The sequence below is a fragment of the Notamacropus eugenii genome, chromosome 6, assembly GCF_028372415.1.
Source record: "Notamacropus eugenii isolate mMacEug1 chromosome 6, mMacEug1.pri_v2, whole genome shotgun sequence".
In the NCBI taxonomy this organism is placed as follows: Eukaryota; Metazoa; Chordata; class Mammalia; order Diprotodontia; family Macropodidae; genus Notamacropus; species Notamacropus eugenii.
This window is the reverse complement of record NC_092877.1, coordinates 94,906,152-94,927,885: the sequence shown is the minus strand read 5'-3', so window position 1 is coordinate 94,927,885 and position 21,734 is coordinate 94,906,152. Positions and strand designations below refer to the sequence as shown.

At 38.6% G+C, this 21,734-nt stretch overlaps 1 protein-coding gene across 5 annotated transcripts in view; it reads left to right on the top strand.

Moving 5' to 3' along the window:
* The window catches only part of APBB2 (amyloid beta precursor protein binding family B member 2), a 419,709-nt gene that overhangs the window by 327,374 nt on the left and 70,601 nt on the right, over positions 1-21,734 (top strand). For all 5 annotated transcript variants that reach the window (XM_072620570.1, XM_072620572.1, XM_072620569.1 and 2 more), the window contains one exon: positions 4,650-4,777. In XM_072620570.1, the coding sequence (XP_072476671.1) occupies positions 4,650-4,777 (128 nt within the window). The remainder of the gene's footprint in view (positions 1-4,649; positions 4,778-21,734) is intronic.

Here is a 21,734-nt window from a genome sequence, read left to right as displayed (position 1 = left end):
CTCTAAATTTTTTCTTATTTTCCAGAACTGGACCTTTGGCCTCTTTCTTAGTTGCTTATTTATATTATAATAACCTTTAAAAGATATTTATATTTTTCTAACAATCTCTTTATTTCCTGATTTGATTTTAAATTCCTTCCTTTTTATCAGCATCTCACCACATCCTTCCTCTTCTCTGAAACTTCCCATGGCTTAGGTCCATTTTTAAGGCCTGAAATAGGGCCTCAACATTCTTCATTCCTTATGTTTCACCACAACCCTACCGAAACCATTCAGTTTGACTACTTTGACTTGGCTGTCCCAGACTTCCCTTATAGTATTCTGTTCTATCCAGCCTGGAGCCTTCTATTTTTTTAAAAAGTCATCCTTCAGGCCCCCCCTTAACCCCCCATTCCCTGCTGAAATCTCCCCTCTAGGGTGAGGCCTTCCTGAGCTCTTCCCATAATAAGTTGTTCCTTCTTCTACTGAATTTTTGTAGCAGGCTATCCTGAAGCACTTAAGTTATTGTTATTAATTATTATTATATTAATTGATATTATATTAATATTATATATTAAATATATGTTATTAATATCATTGTCTTGCACATGAACTGTTTATTACATTCGTTTCTTCATTCATCTTCCTGCTTCCAGTTAGTCCTCTTTCTAGATCATCTATCAAAATAATCATCCTGTGGCATCGTTCTGACCATATCACTCCGCTGCTCAAAAAACAAGCCTCCCAAATAGTTCTCTCAAAATCAAATATGCCCTCCTCAGACCGCCCCAGCATAGAAGGCTTTCAAGAGCTGGGCTCCCACTCTCCTTTTCAGGCTTTCTCCCATTGCTCCTTTTCCTTCATATATACTCAAGACCAGCTAAACTAGCCCAGTAGTCAAATGTCCTCTCATTGCCCTTTCCTCTCTGCCTCTCTGCATTAACTTAAACTATGTCCTGTTCCTGGAATACGTACCATCTCTTCAGCAAAACCTTCCTTCATCAGAGAACTGAAGTTTGTTGGAAGGGACCTCAGAAACCATCTAAGTCAAGGGTTCTTAACCTGGGTCTGTGATCTTGCATTTTTAAAAATGTTTTTAGAACTATTTCATTTTAATTGGTTTCCTTTGTAGGCCTGTGTTTTGTTTTGTTTTCATTTAAAGGCATTATTTTGAGAAGGAATCCAGAGGCTTCACCCAACTGTCAAAGGCATCCATGACACACAAAATGCTAAGGACCCCCAGTAGGCTAATCTTGAACGAGCATCTCCTCTACAATATCCCTAAAGACTGGTTACTCAGCGTACACTTGCCCTGCAACAAGGAGGACCCCATCCCCTTCTGGGGCAAACTGTCCCCTTTGTGAATCATTCTACTTGTTAGGAAGTTGGTGACAAGGAGAGCAAAACTCACCTCTATCACTTGTACCCACTGCCCCTCGTTTGACTTCCTGTGAACAAGAAGAAAGAGTCTTCTACTTGTTTCATGTGACAACTCTAATGATTCTTAAACATTTAAGGACATCTATCATATCATTGCTGCCCCCAGCTCTACTCAACACCGATCATCCTCAGTTCTTCCTCCTGATCCTCTTGTGGCAGAATATTGAAGCCAGTAGAGCAGTGCAGAGTTAAAGAACACTGGATTTGGAGTCAGAGGACATGGGTTCTAATCTTGGTTCTGCTGTTTTTGCTATTTGCATGATCTTTGGTGAGTGATTTAGTAATCACTTCAGGTCTTTGTTTCCTCATCTGTAAAAAGATGGCATTGGACTAGATGACTTCTGAGGTCCCTTTTGTCCCTAAATCTTTGATCCTTTAATTCTGTGGTTCCTTCAGCATCTTTGTGTGATCAACATGTGACCTAAAATATGGTGCCCAGAAAGGAACACAGTTTTCCATATGGCATCTCCATGATCTTTTAAAACTTCCTGCTGTGATTTAGTAATCACATCTTTCAGTCCCTTCACTATCCTGGGATGTGATGAATTCATCTGGGTCTGGTGAATCCAGCTCTTTCAGAATAGCTAGTGTACTCTTATACTTTGCTTCCCTTGGGTATCATCTCACTGTGAACCTTTGCTCCACCTTTTCTAATCCAAAGATCGTTCTCCCTGATGTGGGAAAGGAGAAGAAATGTGAGAGTTGGGCAGCTCTGCCTTCTCTCCAGGATTATTTCTGTCCATCCCATCCACCCAGAGCATTAGGATTGTCCCTTCTTTGACCCTCCCTTTTTCCCAATATAGCTTTTGAAAAGTCCTCTTGTTGTTATCCTTTGCTTTCCATGCTCACCTCAGCCCATTCGGAGCTTTTTGTCCCTTGATGCTACTCTTACAGAACTGTGTTTCCCAGTTTTGGTTGTCATTCTCTGTCAGACTTCCTTAGCTGTGTACACATTTGTAGATCCCCATAGACTAGAAGCTGCTTAACGATAGGCACTGTGTGACTTTTCTTCCTTGGATGAAAGTTTCCTGGACTAAGCAGAGTATCTTGTCCCTAGAGGGAGGCTTGTAATTATTTGCTTTATTAAGTGGCTCAGACTGTTTATATGCTGCCTTGTATTTCCTTCATTTGAATATGCTCCTTTTCCCAATATAGTGTAAGGTCCCAAGGGAAGGGAATGAATAGTATACAAGGAAAATTGTCTTTTATTTATAGCATTACATCTCACGGTTCCATCATAGCACAGTGCAGGCACAAGATAACTATGTGAGTGAATTTTGACACCTAATAAATATGGGAGTGAACTGGCTGACATCATCTATCTTCTTCATTTCCTGCTGGATGTGTAGCATCCTTTACCTGTTAGTATCATATAAAGGTGTTTGCCTCCTCTCGTATAGAAAGTAGATTTTCCTTTGGGAGGATTCCTCTGTCAAGTGAAAGGTTTGTAGCCTTCTCCTGGTACCATGAATTTGGAGTTGGAAGGGACCTTGGAGGTCATCAAATGCAACCTCCTTATTTTATAGATAATGAACTGGGGGCTCAGAAAGAAGTGATTTATCCAAAGTCACATAAGTAGTAAGTAATAGAGTCAGGATTTGCTCCTGGGGCTTTTGGCCCCCAAACCCAATGTTCTTTCCACAGTAATCAGGAGTAGGGATTAGGTGAGGGGAAGCTAAAAAGGTTAAAGATAGACAACTTTAAAATACATTTTATTTAAAATACATTTAAATTAAATAAATATATTTAAATTTCAATCCAATTTTTAAAATGAAATACTAAAAGACCTTTAAACCTAGAAATATTGTTTCCTTTCTCTAAGTCACTCTTCTACTCTCATTTCCATCGATTATGTGCTCCGCTAGAGTTTTTATATGGTTATTCCACATCCATTTTATATTTTTCCTCTTCTCTGAAATAGGGATAATAGTCCTTGTATTACCTCTTGCCGTGGCTGCTTTGTTATGGAAGGCAGGTGCACCTGTTCATTGTGGTTGAAGGGCTTTCCTTCTCCTTGCTTTTTGGATGTCTTACAGTATTTTGTAAAGTGCTATGTCAGTGGAAGCTATTTTTAATGTGCAAACTTGCATGTTCACATCCTTCTTGCCCCTTTGTGAGTTCCATCAGGGCAGGAGCCTTTTCTGTGTGTTTCTTCTGGCACTTGCCAACTGTTCTTTTCTATCATTAAGCACATAGCAGTTGAATCAAAGGCACAGTGTCCAATGGCAGACTTCTGTGGCATGACTGGAGAAGCCCTGGAGTTTGAGTCAGAGGGCCTGTTTCAAGCATGAGCTCTGCAGCTTAACTCCCCCTGGGACCTTCATCTCTCTTGGCCTCAGTTTCCTCAGTTACCAGTGGGTTGGACTAGAGAGCTTGTAAGGTCTCTTGTAGGTCTAAATCTCCGATACTCAGCCCCCTCACTCTTTACTGTGCTCATCCATTACATGCCCAATCATGTCTTCTTTCTCTTGGATTGCATTTTCTTTTCTCTTCCTGTTGTTACAAGCATAGTCCAAGCACTCATTACCATCCACCTAAATCCTCCGACCTCCCAGCTGGTCTTCCCGCTTCTACTTTCTTCCATTTTTAATCCATCCTTCACACCATCTTGGGCTCTTATCTTTCAGCGCGTCTCTGTTACTTATTGAAAATTTTTCACACTCAATATTTGAAGCCCTCAGAGTATTATCACTGGATTTGAAGCTCTCCCTCATCTCACCCCACCCTAGTCTTTTTCATGCAATTCGTCTCACACCGTCCCATCCACCTAGACCGAACTACTTGATGCTCTCTATTCATGCCCCATGTTTTCCCACCTCTCCATCTTTTTTCTCATCCTGTTCCCATTGCCTCAAATGCTTTTACTTTACCCTCTGCTTTTTGACCCAATCCAAGCTTTAAAACCAAACACAAATGCCAACTCTGCCAGAAAGACTTTTCTGAGTGCTCCATTTGGATATCAAAAATAGAACTGTGGTTGCCTATTATGTACATCTTGTGATGAAATCATATGTATCATATAATTTAATTTCAATGGAGGTCAGGGGCTGTTATTTATTTAACAGTCTTATTGAAACTGTATCTCTTCTAGCACCTAGCTCTGTTCAAAATTCTGCATTTTCTGCAGAATTATTACAAAATAACTCCACTTACCTTCTTCCCCCCCCCCAAGAAGATCAAGTTGTCCAAGAAGCATAAAGTTTACACCTTGTTTTCTTGTTGAATTTTAGGGGAAAGACATGTATCTCATTCTGGAGAATGATATGCTAAATCTGGTTGACCCCATGGATCGGACTGTCCTTCATTCTCAGCCTATTGTGAGCATTCGTGTGTGGGGCGTGGGCCGAGACAATGGCCGGTGAGTTAAGCAGAGTGTTCCTTTATACTTTGAGTCTTGAAGTGACCTTTGATTTATGTCAGTCATCATTCTATTTAGTGTCTCTGGTTTTGGTTTAACAAAAATTTATCCCGGGTTATTTCTACACTCATAATGAAATTTGGCAATGTTCTGTTTAGAATCTTTAAAAATGAAAAGCACATTCAAATATACATAAGAGTGTACTCATGTGTATATATATGTATACATGCGTACATATTGTAAGCATATTTTATACATATATACATATGTATGGGTATGCATGTGTGTATACGCACACACACATGTACATGCACACTCATTTCTGTGCCTGATGAATCTTCTAAGCTTTTCACTTCCCAGATCAAAACCCCATTGGGGTCCTCTATGTTCCTATTATCTGGATCCACAATGTATGCCCAGTTCGCTGCTTACCCAGACTTTCTCAGAACTCTCTCCTTTCCTCCCTTCTCTTTCCTTCTGTTCTTGCTTTATTTCCCATTGTTACTGTAATCCAGTGAGGGAATTTTGAAAATAGGAGTTTGTGTACTAAGTAGTCCTAGTTCTTGTGCCTCTGAGTTATGTTTATTATTAAATAGATACTTTTAATGAAAAAACTTGTTTGTCATCAATTTCTGTTCCTAGATCTTCGTATTCTAAGTTCTGTCAATATTCTTTTCCGTATGTATTTCTGAACAAAATCTACTGTAATCTAGTTTCTGGCTAGAATATAAATTTATCATGACTCTGGTTTGGGTTTTTCTGGTTATTATTATTATTTTTTGAGTATTCTAACTGCTTATATACCCCTTATGAGTTACCAAGTAGCAAAGAATTAACATACAATTAAAAACACATACTACTAAAGGTATTAAATTTACTTTACTCTTTGATTTAGAAGGCCCTTCCAGATTTCACAATGCCTTAGGGTTGTCACTGATGGGCTTAAAACCATGGCTGTGGTGTGAATGTGACTGTGTGTCTATCACTGGTGCATAGCAGGGTGTTTTGGATACCGTCCTATTGAATAGACAAAGCACAAAGGGACTTAACGCTAGTCCTTGACAGTCTTTTATCATTAGGTGATGCGATCATCTTACAAGGTGCTAATCCTGGCTTTGGGCTGTTCTTGAAGACATTCTGGGCATTGACATGAATAGATCTTTTGGGCAGGAGGGGGCAGAGCTTGAGGATGGGAGAGATGTTTTGGCAATACTCCAGATTATAGTCCTGAAGGAGATATGATGGTGAGGAATGAGAAATGCTCTGCAGAAGAGAGGGCTGAAATGTGTTCTCTGCCTGCTAATTAGGGTACATTTTCTCAGAGGGCTGATTGCTTCTTTGAACCCAATCAGTGATGCTAGGCACTTTAGACAAGAGTGAGTGGATTCAGTAGCTTGTACTTACTTGACAGAGCCACACTATTGGACCAGTATGTGGAGTGAACCTAATAATTTTATGAAGTACTAGTTTGTTACTCAGTACTTTTCAACCCAAACTTTGCCTAAATGCTTTGCCTTCAATTGCTGTACCCTTTCATACTTCGATGTGGTTGCTTGTCAGGAGGAAGCACAGAAGGTAGAGGCCAGGAAACAGGAAGAGGGAAGGACCTAGAAACAGGCAGAAGACACCAGTAAAGAGTAGGTGGTGGTGGTTTTTAAAGATTGTAGGCATTAAAGATTTTGATTACTGGTAAAATTTGTTGTAGAATCGTGGTTGGATAATAGTATATTAGACCATCATTGTAACTTTTCACTTTTCTTGGATATTCTGGGTTCTAGACACAGCATTATATACTAGGAGAATGTGAAAGAACATAATGTGGCTTCTAGATTGGTGAATATATAAAGTTCTTATGAACAGAGAAATTTACCAACTCCTATGATTTTGTGTAGATATGTGTGTATATGTCTGTGTATGTGCATATATGTATAGATGTATATTAATAATAGAGAAGACTGGGTTTTTTTCAAATTAGTTGTGAGTTGATGCCTGGAGGTAATTAATCAAGAAACATGCTTTGAATTGATTATCAAAGGAAGAGGCTTTGCTAGCTTCAGAAGTACAGGCTTGCATTTTCCAACCGTTGAAGATTTCTAATTTACTACAAAACTGGGAGAGGAGCCAGTGCAAAATAAGCCACCCTGGCTCACTCTAGGTCTTTAAGCAAAAGCTGGATGACCATATTTCTGATGATGACATAGCATGGACATGTGTTTAGGGATAGTTCAGAGAGTCTATGATTCTGTGACTTGATAATGATCTTATAACCTAGAAACCCCTCTTCTACTGCCTTCTCTGTAATGACATACTCCTTAGTCTAGCTCAGTTCTTACAAATAAGTATATTGGTGGTAGTGGGAGTTAGTCTTGGATGGTTCAGAAACTTGTGCATTAGAACAAAATTGAAAACTAGAGTATCTAGGGGGTGTGCTAGAGCTAGCTTGACCTGTGAGCCAATAGTTAAAAATTTCAGGGTGAGCATTTATAACTTGGAAATCAGTGAACACTACAAATCAAGGCTTGATTTATTATTTGGTTGGGGGACTAGACTTAAGAAAGTGATGGCAAAAATGTTAATAACCCGGATTAAATTGAAAAGTGTGTCATGTGTCATTTTTTGGAGGGTTGGTTATTAAACATTTATCAGCACACTGCTGTCAATAACTCTTTCCATACTGGTCACCAGAATAAGTCATTTCAATGTTGGCAAGTCTTGCATGGAGCTACCTCTTGAAGCAATGAATTAGGAAGTAGGAGAGATGAAAGCATGTTCTCTCTCCTTATTGGTCCCTTGAGCATCAGACTCCCTGGAAGAATGTGTCTCTGAAATTACCATGTTTTTACTCTCTCCCTGTTTTTATTTTTCTTTTAAGAGCAAATGCAATTTGAAATGCTGGAAAGGAATGGGGTTTTAACTTTGCATGAATAAAACATAAAAGTGTTTCATTTTGCTTGAGAAAATGAGCCCCATTTCCCATTTTCTTTAGTAGCTTTCCTTGCTGTAGCAAATGGAGTATCTTTGGGGACTTCTTTGTATAGTTAAAGGGAATAGTAAAAATCTGCTACACCCAGGGCTTGAAGGACAGAAAATCTTTAAAATTCAGAACAGTTCACTTAATAGCATAGTTTTGAAATTAGCCAAAAAAAAAAAAAAAAGTTTATGCTTCTTAGTTACCTTTTTTTTTCTCTAAGGGGGTCATATGATCTTCGTGGAAATTCTGTATGTGGTGAATTCAGTATTACTACTGAATACAATGATCTCAGTGATCTTTAATTGTGAATGACATAATCCCTTACAGGAACAATTAACGTTCCTCTCGGTGGAATTTTTATATTTAGGTCCTGGTTAGTGCAGATAACAAATCCTGGGAAATGGTCATGTTATCTAAATCTCCACTACATATTTCCATTGAGCTAGAACCAATTACCATATTTTGCATAAATATAACTGTACATAGTGTGAATTTGAATGCATGTTACCTTTGAATGGAATTCATTATTCACATCAGTTAGGACTTAACTGTTGCTCATTCATTTAGAAAACAAGCTAACATCTACCAAAAATCCATTCCTAAATTGTAAGTATATCTAACAGAATAGCCATAATTATGACTAAATGAAATTAAGAAAACAGATGGACTCAGCATGGTTGAATGAAACACGATACAGGAGTTTTAGCTATACATAGGCTTCAAAATTTAAAAAAAAAATTAATTGTTCTTAGATCATTTAGTGGAGAGTGTCATTTGAGATGCTGGTTCTCATCCCTTTCTATTCCAACACTCCTCTGCAGTGAAAAGCAGTTTTAGGTACAGGGAAAGATCACTGGGCTTACTAAGAAGTTTGAGTTCAGTCCCGGCTCCATGCCTTATCTGTGTGACTTCATGAGCAGACTGAACCTTCACCTCCCTTCCTGATCATCAGTTTTCTTATCCTTGAGATGAGGAGGATAATACCTGCATGACTTACTTTCTCGGGCTGTTGAGTTTCAAGAGAGATAATGGATAGAAAGTGTGTAGTTGGTTCAAGGTAATATCTTCATATTAATAAAGTCATTTCTTGATGCCAATTAATCAACTGATGCTTTCATGGGAACCACTACTAGAGGAGGAGGGGATTAAGGGAGAGTTTGAGTTTCATGAATTCTGAAGTGCTAAAGGTCTTTGTCACTCAGAACCTGGATATGAGGACTGATATCTCAAAAGGTAGTGACCTATTTTAGAAGAACAAGATCAATTCCAGGCCTAGCTGAGCAACTTGCGACCTTCCTAGCAGCTGATTAATTTGAATATGATGTAATATAGAGTGTTAAGTGTCAAATCCATTGTCTCCTTCCCTGTCTATCATTTGACTCTCTGTTCAGCCAACTGTATAATTGGATGAACATTAATTATTGAAGAAACAGACAGATTTTCATAGTAAGGTACATAAAATAGTGATAAGAAATATGCAGGCGACCTTAATATGCAACCCCCTGATGCAGGAACTGCTGCAGGCCTACCTAGACAACTTGACAACTGCCTGGCCACCATGTGTATAATCTCCTTCTCCCCTGATAGCTCTTCAGCTCTTGCTCTAGGAATAGAAATTAAATCCATACTACCATTACTATGAGAAAGAACCTGACATGAGGATGTGACTGTTCTATGGTTTCATTCATCATCCCTGTGACTCCCCAAACCGACTTCCTCCCCTCTCCACTGTTCCCCTATGTGTGTTATCTTCCCATATTAAAATGGAAACTCCTAGAGGTGAGGGCCTGTCTTCATTTTATATTTGTATTCCCAGTGCCTGGCATAAAGTAGACACTTAAATACTTTTTCAATGTTTTCATTTATTCATGTAAAGCTAGGAAAGCTTCATGAAGATGAGGCTTGAACTAGACACTAAGGGATATGTAGGGTTTAGATGAGCAGAGCATGTACCTCCCTCCTTCTCAGGTCTCCATTTTCATTCAGTTAGAATTTATTGAGCACTGTGATGTACCTAGCACTGTTTTTACAACTGGAAAGGATACGGAGAAACATAAAACTCAGTCCCTGCCCCCATGGTTCTTCACAGTATGGGTGATGGTACAAAGAAGTACACACATCAGTCATGTCAGTAATAGTACAAGACAGCATATGATGACATGCTAAAAGCAAGTTATATTAATAGCAAATGTGATAGTGGTTTAGAGAAGGGAGAGATGGCCATGGTCTAAAGTATTTTATATTTCTTCTTGTCCCTTAAAAAAAGTTTTTTCCCACTCGTGCCTTTAGCCCCTCACCATTGTAAGGTGATTTAATCACCTAGCCTATCAATTATACTTTCAGAGGTATGGAGGGTTGGTAACTGCTCATTTCAAATTTCGTAACTGTTGAGAGCTCCCTTCTTTTATTCTTAATATTGGCTAAATATTGCATTGACTGAAAAAAGAACAGGAATAGACTATCATCAAGGAAGTATAGGACAGAGTCACAGCTGAAGTTCTCCACTGGTCTCCTAGCTATGTCAGGAGAAATTGAGGAAGGGTTTCCAGCATGTTGAGTGGACCCACCATGGAGGATTTTTAGGACAATGTGCATGAGAGCTACACAGGATAGGTAGGCATGGATAGGCTGTGATGTGTATAATTGAAAGAAATGCCATTTTGATTGATAGAAGGGAAGAAGGAAGAAAAGGAGGAAATAAAAGAGGGATGAAGGAATTTGTTAAGCACTTCCTATGGGCCAGATTTCTGTTGTGACCTAAGTGACCCAGGTCCTGCTCACAACTCATTCCCATTACGGACTGACACCACCAGACTCTTTCCCCAGAGATCTCCACTTTTGGAGGCATATGGACAGAGTTTATATCTCAAGGTCTGAATTCCACATACAAGAGCCAAGTTCAGACAAAGCAATGAAGGAATGGAAATCAGAAAACAAAAATACGACCCTGAGTCTTTGACCTTTTATCAGTGTGACTTTTGTAAAATGTCAGGACAAGGTGACCATTTTTAAGCACTCATCAGCACCAATGACATGACAAGGAAATTTTAGTGCTATTTTTTATTTTATGCTGTTTTCAATCACTTCCCTGACACCCTAACTGAAGGTCCATTGGCCTTCATTGCTCCTGTGCTTCTGAACTTGCTTTGTATGTTGATAGATCCTTTGCTATCAGGGATCAAGGACTGGGGGTAGGGGAGTCTTGAATGAAAATGTTAAGGTGATATATGTCTCTGGATTGACCAAATCTGAAAGTCATTACAATTTTTATGTTGGTAGTTTTTGAGCTATATTTTTCTTAGGGTAATTTGGTAGGGTGCAAGTTTGGAAGATAGAAAGTTTCCTAATGGCACCTGGCCAGACAGTTCTTTAAGCCATGCAATAATGAAAGATTGATGAAATACTGAGATCTGCTGATGAAAGTTTTATCTTTAGATATGTCTGCTACTTCTCTTTGTGCAAAAAAAAAAAAAGTCTTCTGGGAGATAGCAATAATTCTCTCCATACGCTACACTATTATCTTGACCTCTAGAGTTAATTTCTTTTTAATGCACTACTGTGATAAGCAAAGTCTTCCAAATTTACTTGACCATTTTGCTGACTTCAACTGTGGTTGTATTTTATATCTTTAAAAGTGACTTTCTTGTCTCCTATTAATCATATTATGATACTCCCTACTGCTTTTCTTTGGCATAGAATAACCTTTAAAGGATGACATTATAAGTGATTGTCCAAGGAAGTTTTCCACGAGAAAAGTGTGGGACTTCTTAAACTGTGATGTAGCTGCATTGAGGCTACCTGTCTAGGAAACTCTTCAAACAGCATTTCGATTAAATGCTGGTTTCTCTACTAGCATTTTCAGCTCTCTTTCCTTTATTGTCTTCCCCCATTAGAATACTTGAGGGCAGGGACCTCTTTTTTTTGTTTGTATTGTGACCCCGGCATAATAGCAACCTGCCTGACTGATAGTAAACTCCTAAGAAAGAATTATCTTTCTCCCTCTCTCCTTTCTTCCCTTCCTTCCTCCCTCATTCCTCAAGGAGCTTGTCTGAACCACCTACAGTGAAAACCAGGCTGGTGACTCAGTGACAATTACAAAGAGTTGGGTATGTGATTGTGAGGAAATACTATTGTGCTATACGAAGTGATGAGCTGGTTGCTCTCAGAAAAACCTGGAAAGACTTGCATGACTTGATGCAAAGTAGAATGAGTAGAGCCAGGAGAAATTGTACACAGTAATGGCAGTACTGTAAGATGATCAGCTACGATTGACCGCAGTTCTCAACAGTACGGTGATCCAAGACAGCTCTGAAGGGCTTCTGGTAAAAAACACTTTACATCCCCAGAGAAAGAACTGACGGAATCTGAATGCAGACTGAAGCAGACTTTTTTTTTTTTACTTTTTTTTTAAATTTATTTTGATCTGTGCTTTCTTTTACAACATGACTAATATGAAAATATGTTTCATGACTATACATGTATAATCTATATCAGATTGCTTGCCTTCTCAATGAGGGAAGTGGGGAGGGAAGGAGAGAATTTAGTTTTAAAAATGAATGCTGATTTTCAGAGGAAGAAATTAAAGCTATCTATAATCATATGAAAAAATTCTCTAAATCACTATTGATTAGAGAGATGCAAATCAAAACAACTCTGAGGTACCACATCACACCTATAAGATTGGCAAACATGACAGAACAAGAAAATGATAAATGCTGGAGAGGATGTGGGAGAGTTGGAACACTAATTCATTGTTGGTGGAGCTGCGAGTGCATCCAACCATTCTGGAGAGCAATTTGGAACTATGCCCAAAGGGCTACAAAAATGTGCATACCCTTTGACCCAGCAATATCGCTACTAGGACTATATCCCCAAGACATCATAAAAATGGGAAAGGGTCCCACATGTACAAAAATATTTATAGCAGCACTCTATGTAGTTGCCAAAAACTGGAAGTCAAGGGGATGTCCATCAATTGGGGAATGGCTGAATAAATTATGGTATATGAATGTAATGGAGTACTATTGTGCCATAAGAAATGATGAACAAGAAGACTTCAGAGAGGCCTGGAAGGACTTATATGACCTGATGCTGAGTGAAAGGAGCAGAACCAGGAGAACTTTGTGCACAGCAACGACCACAGTGTGCGAGAGTTTTTTCTGGTAGACTTGGAATTTTGTAATAACGCAAGAACTTCTTATAAAAAAAAAAAAATCCCAATGGTGGTTCTCAAGGCAAAATGCCTTCCACACTCAGAGAAAGAAATATGGAAGCCATTCACAAAATGTAGAAGATCATGTTTGTGTATGTGTATGTGTTTGTGTATCATATTTTGATTTGTTATATGATTTCTTTCATTTATTCTAGTCTGACTACATAGCATGACTATAGTGAAAATATACTCAATAGGAAAGTATATGTAGAACCTATACAGAATTGTATGCAGTCGTGGGGAGGGAGGGGGGTAATGGGGGGTAGGTGGGGGGGGATAAAATCTCAATTGTATGGCATTAAAAAATAAAAAAAAAATAAAATAAAAAAATAAAAAAAATAAAAAGAATTCTTTAGATTAAAAAAAAATGAATGCTGAAAAGTGTTTTTACATATAATTGGGGGAAAATAAAATAATAAATTTTTTAAATTGGAAAAAAAAACTTACCAAAAGTGCGGTGGCAGTTGGAAGAGGGAAGGTAGATGCTGAGCACTGAGATACGCTTGAGGCATTTTTTTTTTTTTAACCATACTCTGGATAGTTAGGACCTGGCCCTGTAATCATTGGTACGGGAAACTCCTATAAGAAGTAATGCCCTCTCCCAGTGCCGCTCAGCACTGGCTCTGTAACTGGTTATTTTAGAGCATTAATTTGGGTAGAAAGGTCAAATGATTTGCCCCTGGTCAGAAAGTTTGTATGTGTCAGAGATAGGACTGGAACCCATGTCTTCCTGACACTGAGGGTCACTTGACACCATGCTGCTTGTACATCAACTTAGAGTCAGTTATACACTGAATGTCTCAAAGTGGGGAAAATAACATCTGTATTTTGCAGGTCCAGGAATATTGGGAGATAAAAATATCAAAATAGATATGATAATGCTGTGGGAATGGAAATGACTTTTGGTAACATGATCATATCATTAGTACCCTAATAACATTTCTTGTAAATTAAAATCTAGGTCTTTCTAGATATTGCTGATATACTAACATAGATAGGTATATAAGGGGAATACCACAGTAAATAATTGGATTTTAGCCTTTTTATTTAGTGTTTTATTTAATCACTATTATTTGGCCAGACATCTACTAAGAGATATGGTAATTTAGTGTAGTCAGCGAATCTATGTAAGGGATATACTTACACCCTCTTTTGGTCCTTTCCCCACTCCTACCCAAGATTCCTATACACACACACACACACACACACACACACACACACACACAGAGCTACACACAACCACAATGATTAAAAAACAACACTGATTAAATCTCCAGGAAACTTTGATTGTTCTTCTTAACTTTCAAATAAAGCTACCTTTTGCCCTGAATTTGGAGCTTGAAATTACTTACTTTTGTTTTTAACTGTAAAGCAACATGATCAAGAAAAAAATCATCTTGAGAATATTTTTTTCTTGGTTACTGTCCCTCTACTATGGGCATGGATATAAAGACCCTGTGACTGACATCCACCTGGCAGACAGTAATCAGGGTGTGTGAAAGTTTGGGTGAGTGTGGGACGCATGTCATACTGGATCAGTATTTTTCCTCATATCTCTCTCTTTCCCTTTGGTCTCTTTTCTTAGAGAAGAAGGTAATAGATTGATGTTTTCCACCCTATCTCTCAGTGGCACAAAGCTTTTGGATTCAGTTGTGGTTAGAAATACACATCTTTTTAAATTTCTTTTCTTAACTTCAGCCAGGATCTTCGCTCTTCAGGGTTGCCATCCCCCCCACCCCCCAGAGTGGGCTCAGAAGGAAGTGCATATTAGAAATGACAGGAAAGGTTTAAAGTCAGGGTCCCAAAATAAATATTAAACCACTGACAGAAGGAAGAAGATGCCTGTAAGAGAATTATGTGCGCTTAGATCATGCAGAATCAGACATACATTCCAAATATCAATAAGTAAACCAAATAGTTATTTTTAAATGGAAACATTAAATCCCATAAACCTCACCAAGAGTAATTTAGGATATAAATAAAGGAAGAGTAGATGAGAGACTAGACTACATTAACATATATGCTATAAAAATGTGTGAAGAAAAGGAAAAAACAACAAGAAAATATTGATTCAGACAATTTACATCCAAAAAAGGGTGGGGGAGGAGATGGGAAGGAGGAAATATCTTGATGTACTCAGAGATAAAAGAAGGTATACCAGTAGAAGGCAAGGGAAAAGGAAGCTGTTCAGATCATTCTGAGAGAATAGCCCAGCCTTCTGGTAAGATTGAAGAAATGATCTCTGTCAGAGGAATCAAACATGCTACCCACAACACTCTTGCGTGGTGGCCCCAACTAGATTATAATGTGATTGGGAAATTCTTAACAAAATAAAAATGTAACAAAATATACATAAAATTACATTTTAAAACTAAGTCCATATGTGGCCCCCAGGAATCCTTGTGTATGGATTAGGGGCCCCTATATCTTTTTCTTTTCTGTTTTCTATTTATTATTTTTGACATTCTCTTTTTTTCTTAAATTTTGAGTTCTGAATTTTCCCCACCCCTCCCCTACTCACTGAAAAGGCAAACAATAGGATATCAGTTACACATGTGAAATCATACAAAACACATTTCTGTATTAGCCGTGTCACCAAAGAAGCAAGAAACATGAAGTGAGAACATTATACTTGAGTTTGTACTCTCTCTGGAGATGGATAGCATTTTTCATCATAAAACCTTTAGAATTGTCTTGGATCATTGTATTGATCAGAGTAGCCAAGTCTTTCATAGTGGATCATCATTTCAATGTTTCTGTTACTTTGTACAATGATCTGCTGGTTCCACTCACTTCACATTGTATCACTTCATAGGGGTCTTCCTATATTTTTTTGAAACCAACCCCTTATCATTTCTTATAGCACAATAATAGTACACCATCACAATCATATGACACAGCCTGTCCAGCCATTCATCAGCTGATGGACATCCTCTCAATTTCTAATTCTTTGCCACCCCAGAAAGAGCTGTTATAGATATTTTTATACATATGGCTCCTTTTCCTTTTTCTTTGATCACTTTTGAATATAGACCTAGTAGTGATCTTGCTAGGTCAATAGGTACGCCCAGTTTTATAGCCCTTTGGGCATAGTTCCAAATTGTACTCCAGAATGGTTGGACTGGTTCACAACTCTACAGACAGTTTATTAATGTGCCTATTTTCCCTCATCTCCTTCAGCATTTATCATTTCTAATAGGTTTGAGGTGGTATTTCAGAGTGGTTTTAATTTTTATTTATTGAATTAATAGTGAGTTAGGGCATTTTTTCATATGATTATAGATAGCTTTGATTTCTTCTTCTGAAAATTGTTTATATCTCTTGACCATTTATCTGTTGTGGAATGGTTCTCATTTTTTTTTTTTCTTTTGCAGATTTGACTTGGTTCCCTGAGAACTAAATATGTATGAAAAATAGGGCCTTCATCAAATAAACTTTCTGTAAAAATTTTTGATATTATTTTAGTCTGTGGTACTTCTTTAATAAAATGATGTTTTTCTGATTATCTCTTTTAATTAAGTCCAAATTTTTTTTTTGCTTTTGCTTTGTCTAAAATAATTGCTACCCCTGCCTTTTTCTTTTTTACTTCAGCGGAAAAATAATAGGTTCTGCTCCAACTCTTTAAGTCAGCATGTGTGTCTTTCTGTGTTGTGTATTTCTTGTAAACGACATATTTTTGGATTCTAGTTTTTAATTTATTCTTCTATCTGCTTCTGTTTTATGGATGACCTCATCCCATTCACTTTCACAGTTATATGTATTAACTGTGTATTTCCCTCTATCCTATTTTTTCTATATATATCCTTCTCTCTCTCTATTTATCCTGTCCTCCAAAGTCTGTTTTGCTTCTGACTACTGCTTCCCTCAATCTGCACTTCCTTTTATTACCCCCCCCCCCCGGCTTGTTTATCTCTTTCCTATTGTCCTATAGGTAAGATAGATTTTGATACCCTACTGAGTGTGTATATATATTCTTCCCTCTTTCTGATGCTCAAGCAGTGGCTGCCACTTGTCCTATAAAAGCTCTTCCTTACCTGCCTACTTTATGTGGGATAATTTTCCCCATTCTACCTCTCCCTTCTTCTGTCTTCCAGTGCATCCCTCTTTCTCACCCCCTTCATCTTTTTTTAGATCATTCCAACATAATCAGCTCACCCTCATGCCCTCTCCTTCTAACTGCCCTAATAAAGATAAAGTTGTTAGAAGTTACCTTTATCATCTTCCCATATAGGAATGCAAACAGTTTAGCTTTATTGAGTCTCTGATGATTTTCCTTCCATTTTTACCTTTATATAATTCTTTTGAGTCTTGTGTTTGAATGTAAAATTTTCTATTCAGCTCTGGTCTTTTCATCAAGAATGCTTGAAAGTCCTCTACTTCATTAAATACCCATTTTCTCCCTGAAGGATTATACTGAGTTTAGCTGGGTAGGTGATTCTTAGTTGTAATCCTAGCTCCTTTGCCTTCTGGAATATCATATTCCGAGGCCTTGTGATTCTTTAATGTAGAAGCTACTAAATCTTGTGTGATTCTGACTGTGGCTCCATCATATTTGAATGGTTTCTTTCTGGCTGCTTGTCATATTTTCTCCTTGACCTAGAAAGTCTGGAATTCGGCTATAATATTCCTGGGAATTTTCATTTGGGGAGCTCTTTCAGGAGGTGATTGGTGGATTCTTTAAATTTCTATTTTGCCCTCTGGAGCTAAGTTATCAGTTTCCCTTTTCAATTTTTTCAAATATGGTGTCTAGTCTCTTTTTTGATCATGGCTTTCAGGCAGTCCAATAATTCTTAAGTTATCTCTCCCCAATATATTTTCCAGGTCAATTGTTTTCTCATTGAGATATTTCATATTTTCTTTTATTTGTTTATTCTTTTGATTTGATTTGATTGTTTCTTGTTCTCTTATGGAGTCATTAGCTTCCACTTGCCCCATTCTAATCTTTAAAGAATTGTTTTCTTCAGTGACCGTTTGTACCTCCTTTTCCATTTGGCCTATTCTGTTTTTTTGGACTGTTACTTCAGTACCTTTTGTGTCTCTTTCACCAAGTTGTTAATTTTCTTTTCACAGTTTTCTTGCTTCACTCTTATTTCTTTTCCCAATTTTTTCTCTATCACTCATCTCTTTTTTCTTTAAAGAAACTCTTCCAAGAATTCTTGTTGGGCTTATGTCCAATTCACTTTTTTTTTTTTGAGGCTTTACTTATAGCTCTTTTCACATTGTTATCTTTTTCTGAGTTTGTGTCTTGGTCTTTCCTGCCACCAGAGTAGCTTTTTATAGTCAAATTATTGTTTCTTGTTATATGCTCATTTTTTCAGCCTATTTCTTAATTTTGAACTTTATGTTAAAGTTGAGCTCTGTTTACCTGGGGGTGGGGAGGTATTGTCCCAAACTTCAGGCTTTTTTGTGCTGCTGTTTTCAGAACTAGTTCTAGGGGTCTGCAAGTTTTTGGTGCTTCTAAGGTATTATGTTCTGGGGAGAGGTATGGTCACTGTTCTCCTAGTTTGTCCTCTTCTCTTTACCCAGGAAGGACCCCTGTTGCCTGGAATTGTGGCCAGGGCCCCTGCTCTCCTGCAGATGCAAGTTCTAATACTCCTCTTTGTCTTGGGACTGTGACCCAGGGCTCTGATCCCTTGTGACTGACCACAAGTGTTTCTGTCTGCCCTGAAATTTCAACCCAGAACAGCATATGGGCAATGCAGCAGGGTTCTGCACTCAGTGAGAGCAGAGGGTCCCCTGTACTCTCAATCTGACCAGTTTTCTGACCCACTTATCATCTGGACTGAGAGCTCTTGAGCTGTTGCAGCTGCCTCAGAGCCCCACTGCTAGTGCTGCTGCCACATTTGCTCCAGGCTGGCCCACATACTGGATTCACAGACCTATCTTGCCAACGTACTAAATTATCTTAGGCTGGAGAAAATGTCTCCCCTTGACCTTTTGTTGGCTCTACAGCCCCAGAATTCAGTTTGAGGCATTAATTTAAAGTTGTTTGGAAGGGAATATCAGGAGAATTCAACTGGGCTGCTGTCTTTAATCCACCATCTTGGCTCATTCCCCACTTGAATTTAACATCACTCCTCTATACTATAGCCAGAAGCCATTCCAGAAAATGTGTTGTCTTTCATATATGACTATGAACCTCATGAGTCATCATCTTTAGATCTGCTTTGAGTTTTTTATCCCAGTAGAAGCTATGTATTGCCCAAAGTCAAGGACTCTCTGTCTCTTACCTAGTTCCCCATTTTTACTGGTGGCACCAGTTCCACCATTCGTTAGATTAATAGACATCTGTTGAAGCTCAAGTTTTTACTGATCCCGAATGTCCTGTTTTATCTGACTTATGGACAACATGCCCTACTGTCTGCAAAAGGGCAGGGCAAAGAAGTCTTCTTTCAGTTTCTACTTTTGCAAAATTCCAGAACTGGAAGGGCCTTAGAAGAGTAAATTGCAAAGCACTATATAATTATCAGCTAGATCATAGAGGGACCTTAGTGTAGACTGGAAGTAGTTTTCTTTTGGTAAAGCAAATTAGACAATTGGATGATCGTTCTTAATCATGGCTTCATTACCACCAAACCAAGCTCAGATCAGAATGATGCTTCCTCCATGGCACATCTTAAGGGGCTAGTTTGTTTGGATGGCCCTTGTCTCACCACTCCCCTAATCTTCCCCACCTGTTCATCTTTAAACAAGAGATCTCAGGTACAAATGTGTAGGAAATGAAGCAAGTAAAGAAGGTGCTTCAGAAACAAGAACATTCCAATGAAATGAAATGTTACTACATTAGCCCTTACTCAGAACCAGGTGCATGGAAGGTGGGAGCACGGTGTAGGGGGGAGAAAACATTTGGTCTTGGAATTAGGAGACCTAGGCTCCCATCACAGCTCTGGCCCCTACTGCCTTTGTCAGTCAGACATTTGTTAACCTCCTTCTCTGTTCCAGGTACTGTGTTAAGCACTAGGGAAACAAAAAAAGACAAATACAAAAACAATATAAAAAACCAAACCCTTCTCTCAAGGAGCATATAGTCTAGTGGAGGAAATCAGAGTCTAATGCCTTCCCCTCTCTGATCCTCCATTGTGTCTTCTGTAAAAGGGGTGTGTCTGTGTGTGTGTGCATGCACGTGCATGTGTGTGGGTGTGTGCATGTGTGTGCACATGTGTACACATGAGCGTGCTTGTGTACGATAATATTTGCGTTCCCCATTTCACAGGGTTGCCATGGTGAAAGCGTTTTGGAAACCCTAAATGTGCTGTACATCCGTGAGATATTATTACATATTCTATATTCAAGGGAAGTAGTCTACATGGAGAAATAGAAACGTTTGGCTCTAGAATAGGCAGATTAAATCAGACTAAAAGATCAAACACAAATGAAATAATGAAAAAGTCTAACTGTACTTTTTCGTTGGTCTGTAATAGATGCTTTACCTTCTGCCAGAACAATGCCAAGAGAATGCTTTTCTTTGAAATATCAGAGCTTCTAGAAGAGAAATACCATTTGAAATACAAATAATCTCAAGAAGTTAATTTTAACTAACCATCCAGAGGGTTTCAGGAGCACTATATCAGGAACCACAAGGTTCAGATGGAAACAGCATTGCACAGGGAACAGTGTATGATGCCCTAAGGGTGCTGACCCAATCATATTACCTTCTACCACAAATATCCCATAAAGAGAACACGCAGCCATTACAAAAGACTTCAGACTTGATGGATGGTGTGGCATCTTGTAACCTGGAACAGGTAACTGTGGCACTTTCCTACCTAAAAGAAGCATTCTGATTTATGCCTTCGTGGCTGATAGCTTCAGAGTTGCTTTGTCTCTGTTGGTGATATAAAAGAAGCTGTAGAAAGATATTTATTAAGAAAGATAAAACCTGGTAGTATTTGTTAAAAACTCTTGAGGCAAAGGCTGAAAATAAAAAGAATTTAAATGCCATTTTGTATTATAGTATAGCGACAATTGTAGTATTCCTCACAGGACATAATATAGTTTGAGTCTTCGTATCTTCGATTGCCATTAGCGAGACCATGATTTTCATTCACTTAGGACTGAGATTCTTCCTCTCACAGCAAACTACACCCAGAAATTATGTTAATCAGGCCAGGGAGAGTGTGGGAAGCTGCAGCATGGGAAAGAAAAAGGAGCCACTCCAACTTCTTTACTCTGTTTTCTACAGACCAACCTCGCTAAGGTTGAGCGCAGAGTCACATATCATCAGGGAGCGACTTGGTGATGAATTCTGTGACTGGGGCCTAGTGGTGCATTGGGGATGCACCTGGGGTTGAGAAGACTTGATTCAGGTCCTACTTGTGATTCCCATCCCTACTCTGTGACCTTGCACAAGACAAAGAATCTCTCTGAGCCTCAGACAACTCTGAGACTGTGCTGTGCCTCAGTGGAGGGAGTTGGGGAGAGGGGGAGATCTATACTGCCTAAAAAGTCGCAGGTCTTTTATGGAATGCCATGGCATATGAATAGTGCTAATGGTAGTACTTAGCTTTCATCATTTTTTACTTTCCAAAGTGTGTGTGTGTGTGTGTGTGTGTGTGTGTGTGTGTGTGTGTGTGTGGACACACACACACACACACACACTTACATACGTTAGCCCATTTAATCCTCACGACAACCCAATGGAGGCAATGCAGTCTGACTGAGCTTGGCTGTTAATTCCACCCAAAGCTGTTTACCACCTATGTCACCTGAGATAACTGATTTTACTACCCTGGGTCTTCAGCAGTTTCATCATCTCTAAAATGAGAGTACTCAGT